Raw genomic sequence first — 11,713 nt, forward strand, 5'->3', positions numbered from 1 at the left:
TAGTGTTTGAGTAAATTTGTATCTTAATTAGATCATTAAATCTTTTTTAGTTAAATTTAATTTTTCGCCCCAAAAAATCAGAAATTTTGAAATAGTTATTTGCCACCAGCTAATGGGGACATGGGGTATATACTATTGTACGTATTCATTAAATAGTGTTGAATTGTAACATTTAGCTCATCAACTAGTCAACATGAGGACCCTTTGACTTTGTTGCCAGATTTTGGTAGGTTAGCATGGGTGTTGATTGGGTATGGGTTGCCCGATAGTATAATTTAGAAGCTAGTCTACACTCTATATATTCCACCCAAAATCAACCTTACCCTTGCTACACCTCTACTAAAATAACAAACGTTGTATACAATTTCATGCCTTGTAACTAATCATTCTATCTCCTTCTCCCTTCGCTGCCACGTCACCACCATGGCTGACCAGAAGCCCGAAGAAAATGGTGTTTCCGGTAAAACCAAAGAACTCATGGCCGACTTTGATCCACCAAAACCACCTAAGAGGAACAAGTACGCTTTCGCTTGTGCCATGTTGGCTTCCATGACTTCAGTCCTGCTTGGCTACGGTATATATTTATTAAACCACTACACGATATGTACCTACTTTTCACTTGTATTTTTTTGTAATAAAATTAATTTTACAACACAAACAACAATTTAAATTTACATAATATAAACAATTTACATAGAATAAGTGTTGCTTACTCTATCCATCTCAATATTACGAGTTACGACACATTAATTTGCCCATAAATAAAAATAACGTATTAAATGCAAGAGTGAGATTGGTATTTTAATCATTTAAATGTCTACATTCATGTTTCTCATTCGTGGATAATAATTTTCACCTCAGTAAAAAATAAAAATCCATGTGTATCGTGTTATAATTTAACAAAGTAAATATTCGTATTCGTATATTTGTATAAATGACAGTCTTTTATCACATCTCACACGATATGTGTTTTCCAACATGAAACAGAAGTTCGAAATATAACAATTTCCGTGTCACGCGACTGTTTTTCTACAAACAGTAATTTTTCACCTACCGTAAAATATTACGTTCTTTAAAACCTAACTTATTATCTATATACTCTAAATACTCTACAAACAGTAATCAAGCGCACCTACCGATTTAATATATACTCTAATTACTAAAAACAAAATATCGCCTGCTCAATATCGTAATACGTGACAAATATTCTTTATTGGAATATTTAATAAATCATACTTACTATTGTATTGTATAAAATAAAATATACAATAATACAAACAAAGTTTAATGTGTCACTGAAAAATATGTTGGTGTATAATAGTTCTCCATATCTATCATAGGAGGAAAAAGAATATACTACTCGTATATTTAAGTTTGATAAAGAATCTAAAAAAATCATTTTTAAAAAAAAATAATAAAAAAATTAAACAAGTCACAATCCTTTTTCAAAATATAAATTTTGATTAATACTCCGTATATAAGTGAGGTAGAAGCTAAATATTGTCAATATTATTTTTCCTTTAACATTCTGTGTAACAAACTTTTAATATATAATAAAGTTAATTCAAACAAAACTAAAAATTAATACATTACTAACATTTAGCTTCCTCGCAATCAACCCTTACACACTAAAACTCATGGCCAAATGTGTAGTTTCAATTGTTTTCGATTGTAGTTTTGAGTTTGCGTTCACACTACAATGGGTTCCTCTACCTCGACTCAATTTACACAACAACCCCTCAGGTTTACACTTTTTTCAGGGGTAGAAAGTGTAAACATATAATTTTATTAAAATGAAATAAACTAATTCCCCCCGAATTTATAACGGACCATATTTTCTCACTCGGTGCGAGTTAAATTTTTCCGAGACCACCGTTCAACTCGAAAAAGTCTCACGAACCCACCGGGACTAACTATACGCGAAACGGACACTTTTAAAAAAACGCTTAACACAACGACTACCCGTATCTTTCTATTCGCCGCGAGTTATATTTTTCCGACAGCACCGTTACACTCGAAAAAAAATTATGAACAAAACGAAACTAACTACGTTCGAAACAGACACTTTTTAAAAAAACGCTTAAGACAACGACATCTAAAATGGCGCTTAAGACATGAGCCGTTTTCCTCTCTGTAAATACACAACGCTACGTTAAATATGAATACGCAGGCCGAAAGCCCCCGCCGCATCGCACGGGTCGGATCCGGACTAGTTGTAAATCTTTGTAAAGTCATATTCTGAAGAATGAGTTGTGACTTGTTTAATACTTTTTTAACAAAATATTATAATTTTATTTAAATTTTATATCCAATTAAGTACATGACACACACATAATCATTTCGTCATTATTATAATATTAAAATATAAATATAATAATATATTAGTAATATTTAATATTTAATATTTAATATCAATCGATATATATAAATTTAAATTTAAATTACTATATTATATTACATGTTTTAAAAAATGTAAAAATAAAATAAAAATTGTGGCAGATATTGGTGTGATGAGTGGGGCGCAAATCTTCATCCAAAAAGATTTAAAACTAGGAGACGGTCAAATCGAGATTCTAGTTGGTATATTGAATTTATACTCGTTGGTGGGGTCCGCAGCTGCGGGGCGAACATCTGACTGGATTGGGCGTCGTTACACCATCGTGTTAGCTGGTGCTATATTCTTCGTCGGAGCAATATTAATGGGATTTGCTACTAACTATGCGTTTCTTATGGTTGGTCGTTTTGTTGCCGGTATCGGTGTTGGTTATGCACTTATGATTGCCCCGGTGTATACTGCTGAGGTGTCACCAGCGTCAGCTCGTGGCTTCCTCACTTCTTTTCCTGAAGTCTTCATTAATGCCGGTAAGCTATCTTTTGTCCTTTACCTTAAAGTTTATTGTTTGTTTTATTTAAATATAAAAATGTATAAACTTATTTTGACAAAATAAATAGAAATAAAAATGTTAATATTTATTTTGGAACCAAGAAAGTAATTGTCATGTACAGTAATATAATGACATAGATAAATGTTGCGACATATTAAAAAGTGTCACGACTACTATAGGTTAAGACAGGTTTTAAAACGTGCTATTAGAAATACTGTATATTTTTCCTAAATTTATGTAGGTCATAAAATTCATATTTACATGACCTTTCTAGTGCACTCGGTGCCCGTCGTCACTCTTTGCCGTCGTCACTCACCGACGCCGGGATTGGGTTGACCGTCGGTCGACACTGGGCCAGCATCGATTTCGCTGTCAATTTTCGAAGTCGAGCAAAGGACGATGGAAAAAATGACCGTTGCTGCTTTGGTTTTGAAAAATGGACGGTAAGAAAAATGGACACCTCCACCCAGAGGCGAAACTAGGATTTTTTTCACCGGGGGCAAAAAAAAAAATTAAACCGTAGCAATTTTTTTGGACAAAATTTGAAGATTTTGGGGCAAAAGTTGGAGAATTTGGGGCAAAATTTGAAGGTTTTGGGGCAAAATATGTAGATTTGGGGGCAAAAAAAAAAATCCACCGGGGGCAAAGTTGAAAAACCCAAAATTTTTACACTGAAAAAAAAATCCACTGGAGCCGCCCACCCCTCCCCCCACCCCCTTGCCCCATACCATTTTCGCCTCTGCCTCCACCCATGTCACCAAAAGCCAGTTTCAAGGTTTATTTTAGACCTTAAAATGGACACTGAAAAGAGACGAACACCCCGTGCTCTTACATCGCTATATACATGTTTCATTATTTGTAAAATTTACCTCTGTACTTAAATCTGATATATAATTATTGATGATGTTGTATTGCGTATATCTATTTATAATAACGTTACACATTTTTATTTTACACCTATTTTTGGATGTAGGAATATTGCTTGGGTATGTATCCGATTACGCGTTCTCAAAGCTACCACTTCACTTAGGATGGCGGTTCATGTTGGGTATCGGAGCCATCCCTTCAGTGTTCCTAGCCTTGGGCGTCCTAGGCATGCCCGAGTCACCTCGTTGGCTCGTTATGCAGGGTCGACTTGGTGACGCTAAGATCGTCCTTGATAAAACCTCCGATAGTTTAGAAGAGTCTAAACTTCGATTAGCCGATATCAAACATGCTGCGGGTATACCAGAAGACTGTAATGATGACATCGTTCAAGTGTCAAAACGAAGCAAGGGTCAAGGAGTATGGAAGGAGTTGTTGATTCATCCAACGCCTACGGTTCGCCACATTTTGATGGCGGGTATTGGCATCCATTTCTTCCAACAAGCGAGTGGGATCGATGCTGTTGTGTTGTATAGTCCGAGGATCTTTGAGAAGGCTGGCATTGTTGCAGACACACCGAAATTACTAGCGACTATAGCGGTTGGGTTCGTGAAAACTATCTTTATTTTAGTGGCGACGTTTTTTCTTGATAAAGTGGGACGTCGACCGCTTTTATTGTCTAGTGTAGCCGGGATGATTTTATCGTTAGTGGGGCTTGGGATCGGGTTAAGTATCATAGATCATTCTGATCATAAGATTCATTGGGCTGTAGCACTTTGTATTGCTACGATTTTGTCGTATGTGGCGTTTTTTTCGATTGGGATGGGCCCGATCACATGGGTCTACAGCTCAGAGATTTTTCCTCTGAAGCTGCGGGCCCAGGGGTGTAGTATGGGAGTGGCAATGAATAGGGTGGTGAGTGGGGTTATCGGAATGACGTTCTTATCCCTCTACGATGCAATTACGATTGGTGGTGCCTTCTTTTTATTTGCGGGTATCGCGGTTGTAGCGTTTGTGTTCTTTTACACATTGTTCCCCGAAACGCAAGGTAAGAACTTGGAGGAAGTTGAGCAAGTTTTCGGTACGTTTTTTAGGTGGAGGTCAAGACAAGCAGAACTGGATATGAAAAAAGAGGCTGAAATGATAACCAATAAGTCTCTAAATTAAGTGAAGTTTTAAGGCTTAGAAATCGGATGATAAAGTGTGCGTAAAAATTCTATTTTGTGGAGGGTATTTCGATAATTTACTCGTCCGTAGAAGTTTGTATTGGCTAGAAGAAAAATGTTTATATACTTGAATTGCATAAGTTTTTATAGCTCTATGAAGAAACAAATCATGGGAATAATATAATATAGGTTTTAAAGTAAAGTTTATTTCATGTTTCTACGTATTCAAGTAAGTTCAGTAATTTGTATAATTGAAGCCGGTGTTTCTTTTAGAAAAAAGTTGGGGGCCAAATGAATTTTGGTTCAATCACTCTGTATATCCTTGTTCCATATATATGTGGTTCAACAATAAACAAACTAATATGTGGTTCAACAATATACAAAATATTTGTGGTTCAACATTAAACAAATTTTGGAATATGATAATTAAAAAAATTTTGAAATATTTATTGGTCCATAAATATGTTTTCTTTTTTTGTACGGTTGATCAGTGGTCCATTATTGAATAAGAAAAAGATGATTTGAGGAAAGAAGATAGTATACATATTGGATCGTAATAGTCGCTGCTAATGTGGTTATCTTATAGTTTTCGCTCTCCTACTTTTTCCGAGTGTTTGGCTATGTAAAGTATATTATGAAGAAACTTAACCAATCGATAACAACCAAACATGCAAAAAGAGGAAAGCGAAAGCTACGTAACAAGTTCTGCACTCACCTAGACCAATTTGAAAAGTAAAAAACAAATAAAAATGATACTAACCTCCGAAAAGAATCTGATTTTGAAAACTGAAAAATGATCTCAAATGTATATACAATGTATGTATTGTTCACTTTTCAATGCCCTGTTGCAAATACTGAATTAAATCATAACCAGCAGTAGTCCATTTATTATTATAGGCGTCAGCGCATATGTGGATCATGTGATTTGCTGCTTCTCTTTCGCTCATTTCTGGACGAAATCTCTTTCTTAAGTTCCCAATGGGATCTCCTCTGCTAAAGCAGGGTAACCCGCTTTCTACCATTATCAATACCGTGTTTATAATCCCATTCATGTGCCGACGGGCAGAAAGGTAACCCTTAACGCACAAACTGGTATAAACACATTATTCACAACATATGATTAGTAATCGAGCTAAGGTTATGCTATAACTCTATTAAAAGCATCATGTTGTACTGAATAAGATTACTTAAATAATACTCCGTATAGATAAAGGAACACCTCTGTTTAGAAATAAAATAAATAAATCATTTTTAGTTTCTCCAAAAATGGAAGGCTTTCTTTTAGTAAGCTTTTATTTTAATAAAAATAAAAACTTTTAATCTTTCGTCCACATGTAATCATACAGAACATTGATAATACTATGTGAAGTTCATAACATTCCTCTATTGTCCCTGTCAAGTGGCATTTAAGATATTTGACTAGTTGGCATACAACATCAATTTCAGCCACTTATTGGTAAACATGTCGATTTGGGTTATATTGTGCCTCTTACAGGTCAAATTTTAAAAGATCAGCTAAAAGATGTATATGTATCAAACGGGTTCGAAGTTACCCAAAGTGTATCTAAAAATGCTTAAAACTCCATAAATAGTTTTGTTCAAAAGTTTGATTATCAGTGAAATAATTTAGTTTCTGAATTATATAAATAATAAAAGTCAGGAAAAAGAAAGACAAATATGCAGTCGACTAGTAACTGATGACCTACGTCCTACTATGGTCTTACCTTTCAAACAAATGCCAAGTATCACTTTTCATGGCACCAGATGGATCGAGCAACTGAGTCATCTCATGACTCAGCTTGAAATGGGCACTCTCAAACCGCATATTCCCACCAGGTGATGTCTCCAGGATGAAACCAAAATCAATGTGAACAAGCCTACCTTCACTGCAACCACAAGACTTCATGTCACAACTTGTACACCAACTTTATTACTGAATTCATACAATGAGTAGTTATAATAAAGACTAAAATTAGCACACTCTTTACTACTTAAGCTTACTTATCAAATAAAAGATTTCCTAGTGACTAAAGTTAGGGATCGTTGGCCAATATAGTAATCAAACAGTAGGATAGGCTGATAGATGAACAAATGCAGACTTGTTTGTTTTTTTTTATTGCTAAATTGAAAAGATAAAAAACTGAATAGAAAATAAATCTAGAGTCCTTTATAAATAGGACTAGACATAATACGATAAGGAAATAACTTAATGGATAAAATCCTTGTTAAAAATAAACTTAGAAAGTAAATAAAGTCCTTATTCCTTGTGCTTGCTCCTAAAGTAATGCAGCTAATTCCAGGAAGCTAGCAATCAGGCCCAATATATTTCTGCAATCCAACAATCTTGGGCCTCCTCTTATATTTCTGTCCATACTTTGCATCATCGACAGGCCCAACAGGCCCATGCCCAACAATATTATCACTTGCTCCTGCATCATTCTCCCCTTCTTCGGAAAGACTCGACCTCGAGTCAAAATCTTTGTCTTCATAAGGAGATAAATCCGCCACATTAAAAGTAGCTGAAACATTGTAATGGCCTGGTAACTCGATCTTGTAGGCATTATCATTGATCCTTTTCAACACCCGAAAAGGGCCATCCGCACGCGGGTTTAGCTTGCTAAAACGCCCTCCTGGAAAACGTTCTTTTCGAAGATGAATCCACACCAAATCACCTTCCTTATACACTACTCTCAGCCTATGTTGATTAGCTTTAAAGGCATACGACGAATTTTGTTTAACAATGCGATCACGCACCTGCTTATGAAGTTCCTGAAAATATTCAGCTTGCTCGATTCCATCTGCATTAACATTCTCAACCTGTGGCAGAGGTAACAGATTCACAGGTGTCACCGGATTACCCCCGTAAACAATTTCAAATGGACTCTTTCCCGTAGTGCGATTTACCGAACGATTGAATGCAAACTCTGCATGTGGAAGTGTCAAATCCCATCGCTTGGGATGCTCACCTACAAGACTACGCAACAAATTCCCCAAAATCCGATTAACGACCTCTATTTGCCCATCCATTTGCGGGTGATGGGAACTACTAAACTGCAACTTTGAACCCACTCGTGACCACAAGGTACGCCAAAAGTGGCTAACAAATTTAACATCACGATCAGAGGTTAAAGTCTTGGGAATACCATGCAATCGCACAATTTCAGCAAAGTATAGTCCTGCCACCTGACTAGCAACAAACGTTTTAGAACACGGTATAAAATGTGCCATCTTAGAAAAAAGGTCAACGACAACCATAACAGAATCTTTTTGCCGTTGTGTGCGAGGTAATCCCAATACAAAATCAAGGCTTACATCTTCCCAAGGACGATTAGGGACCGGTAATGGCGTGTACAAACCCACATTAGATCCGTGAGTTTTCGCGATATGGCAGACACGACACCTCGCAATCACTCTAGCTATATCTCGTTCCATGTGAGGCCAGTAGAATCGGTCGTTGATTAAGGCCAGTGTTTTATTAATACCGAAGTGTCTCGCCAATCCCCCAATGATTCTCGAGGATAATAGCCTCGCGCAATGAGCTTACTGGAATACACAAGCGCACACCATAGAATAAAAACCCATTACGTATAGAAAATTTGGAATGATTGCCTGCCTCACACTTGGACCATGCATCTTTAAAATCTCTATTTGCTGCATATAATAACTTCCACTCATCAAAACCACAGACTTGGACCTGCATTGTATTAAGTAAAGTATATCTCCTACTAAGTGCATCAGCTACTTGATTATTGGCCCCTGATTTGTGATTAATCACAAAAGAATATGATTGCAGCAGCTCAACCCATTTGGCATGGCGTGCGTTAAGTTTATGTTGCCCATTAATGTATTTGAGAGCCTCGTGATCTGAAAACAAAACAAACTCGGCTGGAAGGAGATAGTGCCGCCAAACCTCCAAACACCGCACGATCGCATAAAACTCTCTGTCATAGGTATAGTACCTACGTCGGGTGTCATTCAATTTCTCACTAAAAAATGCAACAAGCTTATTATTTTGGCTCAAAACGCCACCAATTCCCGCTCCCGAAGCATCACATTCCACTTGAAAAACGTCAGAAAAATTGGGTAACGATAAAACAGGAGCTTGAGTTACCTTATGCTTCAAGTCATTGAAAGCGAGAGTAGCAGCTTCAGTCCAAGAGAAATGACCCCCTTTCATACATTCTGTCACCGGGGTGATCGGTGTACTGAAATTTCGTATAAACCGCCTATAAAAAGATGCAAGCCCGTGAAAGCTACGTATCTTATGGAGAGTCTTAGGAATCGTCCAGTCCATGAGAGCCGTTATTTTCTCCTCGTCCATTCTGATCCCATTATCGGAGACGATGTAACCCAAAAACTTAACCTCTGTTGTCACGAAATGGCATTTCCTTCCATTAGCATAAAGTTTCTGACTACGCAATACTTCAAAAACTGCACGCAAGTGTGGCAAATGCTGCTCGACGGTGTCACTATAAATAAGTATATCTTCAAAATAAACGACTACAAACCGCCCGATAAACTCCTTGAAGACTTGGTTCATCAATCTCATAAACGTACTTGGTGCATTAGATAACCCAAATGGCATTACCATCCATTCGTACAACCCATCCCTTGTTTTAAAAGCAGTTTTCCACTCGTCTCTCGGCGCATGCGGATTTGATGATACCCAGTACGCAAATCAATCTTGGAAAACACATTAGCACCTTGTAATTGATCCAAAAGATCATCAAACCGTGGAATAGGGAAGCGGTATTTAATCGTGATCTTGTTGACGGCTCGACTATCTATGCACATGCGATACGTCCCATCATGTTTCGGTACTAGCAAAGCAGGGACAGCACACGGGCTCATGCTTTCCCGTATTAAACCCTTCTCCAATAATTCACCAACTTGACGTTGTAGCTCCTCAAAATCTTTGGGGTTCATGCGATGCGCAGGTTTATTTGGGATTGATGAACCCGGTATAAAATCAATGCAATGTTGCACATCTCGTATCAAAGGAAGCCCAGGTGGTATTTCCTCCGGCATCACATCTTTAAACTCTTCTAACAAAGGAATAACTTCTCGTGGAACGTCTTCGTGAATCACATTTGCCTCTTCGATTATCACAAACTGCTCGTGGAACGTCTTCGTTTACACCAACTTTATTACTGAATTCATACAATGAGTAGTTATAATAAAGACTAAAATTAGCACACTCTTTACTACTTAAGCTTACTTATCAAATAAAAGATTTCCTAATGACTAAAGTTAGGGATCGTTGGCCAATATAGTAATCAAACAGTAGGATAGGCTGATAGATGAACAAACGCAGACTTGCGTGTTTTTTTTATTGCTAAATTGAAAAGATAAAAAACTGAATAGAAAATAAATCTAGAGTCCTTTATAAATAGGACTAGACATAATACGATAAGGAAATAACTTAATGGATAAAATCCTTGTTAAAAATAAACTTAGAAAGTAAATAAAGTCCTTATTCCTTGTGCTTGCTCCCAAAGTAATGCAGCTAATTCCAGGAAGCTAGCAATCAGACCCAATATATTTCTGCAATCCAACAAACTTGGGCCTCCTCTTATATTTCTGTCCATACTTTGCATCATCGACAGGCCCAACAGGCCCATGCCCAACAATATTGTCACTTGCTCCTGCGTCATTTCCATTATGCCTATCCTTATTAAGTTGCATACTCTTTATTATTTGGAGTTGATCCCTCCTTGACCTCTCCTATAAATAGAGACTCATTCTTCACCTCTAAACATACAATAACAACAACACATTACAATTACTCTTAAATCCATCACTAAAGGAGATAATCAAAGTAGAAGATCAAACATCCTAGTTGTGTTCTTATGGCTTCATCTTTCCATTCAAGTAAGCCTTACATCTTCATGTCTTAATCTTTATCTAATGAATTACATGATGAAATATTATGTTATGTTTAACATGTGGTATCAAGAGCAAAATTTTTTTTCATATATATTAACATCCGGTTTTTGTTTATGTTTGATAACTAAAAGATTCATAATCTTTTGAATTGTGTATCAATAATTGGATAAATATATGAATATGATCCATATTGTTGTAATCATGTAATCAACTACTGCTAAGAATCATAATTTACTCTGTTTTATGTTCCTATGTTCCTGCCACTCACAACGATATAAGGAACTAATATATATTATCATGATTAATTTGAACACTGAGATGATTTTTACGTTGTTGTTATATATTATAATCAATTTGATCAATATATCTAGATCAAGATATATAACTAGATGTTATTACGAGACATTAATCTTCATGAGCAATGATATTAAATAAAATTGACTTTCAATTTTAATAGCTTGCAAATATAATTAAAGTAATGATGATGATATATTTTTTTCCAACACTTACTTTTTGATGTTACGGTTCAACTCATTATGTTACTCGAAACCGTCTCTTTTTCTTTTCAATATTACACGGTTACATTACATGTATTAATTGTGGTGATATTAGATTGCATGTATTGACTGTTGTGATACTTAAGAAGTCTGAAACTCAAGTTTGATTTGTAAGTCGTAACTGAATTTGTATATATGTCGCATTTTTTATTTTTGAATAATTCTTACACGCAAAACTTGTTGAGTATATATAAAATAGATAGATGATACTCTCTGTTTTAAATAATTACTCGTGCGTTATTTTGTTATTGCCATCATGACTAAGCTAAATATATAGACAAATATGAAATGTTGAAATAAAGAACTAAAATGCGATCATCATCAGCTTATCATACACCATTTGCTTGTTATAATT

General features: G+C 35.9%; 1 protein-coding gene across 1 annotated transcript; it reads left to right on the plus strand.

Moving 5' to 3' along the window:
• Positions 1-320: 320 nt before the first annotated feature.
• LOC139839713 (polyol transporter 5-like) lies at positions 321-5,117 on the plus strand. The gene is made up of 3 exons (XM_071829850.1): positions 321-574; positions 2,500-2,862; positions 3,859-5,117. The coding sequence occupies exons 1-3, from the start codon at positions 424-426 to the stop codon at positions 4,914-4,916; spliced, it is 1,572 nt and encodes a 523-aa protein (XP_071685951.1). The 5' UTR covers positions 321-423; the 3' UTR covers positions 4,917-5,117.
• The last annotated feature ends 6,596 nt before the right edge of the window (positions 5,118-11,713 follow it).

This window comes from Rutidosis leptorrhynchoides, chromosome 4 (assembly GCF_046630445.1).
Source record: "Rutidosis leptorrhynchoides isolate AG116_Rl617_1_P2 chromosome 4, CSIRO_AGI_Rlap_v1, whole genome shotgun sequence".
Classification (NCBI taxonomy): domain Eukaryota; kingdom Viridiplantae; phylum Streptophyta; class Magnoliopsida; order Asterales; family Asteraceae; genus Rutidosis; species Rutidosis leptorrhynchoides.

Coding starts and splice junctions, on each gene's coding strand:
- LOC139839713 (XM_071829850.1), top strand. CDS start 424: ATGGCTGACCAGAAGCCCGAAGAAAATGGTGTTTCCGGTAAAACCAAA. Junction 575..2,499: donor TTCAGTCCTGCTTGGCTACG/GTATATATTTAT, acceptor AAATTGTGGCAG/ATATTGGTGTGATGAGTGGG. Junction 2,863..3,858: donor TGAAGTCTTCATTAATGCCG/GTAAGCTATCTT, acceptor TTTTGGATGTAG/GAATATTGCTTGGGTATGTA.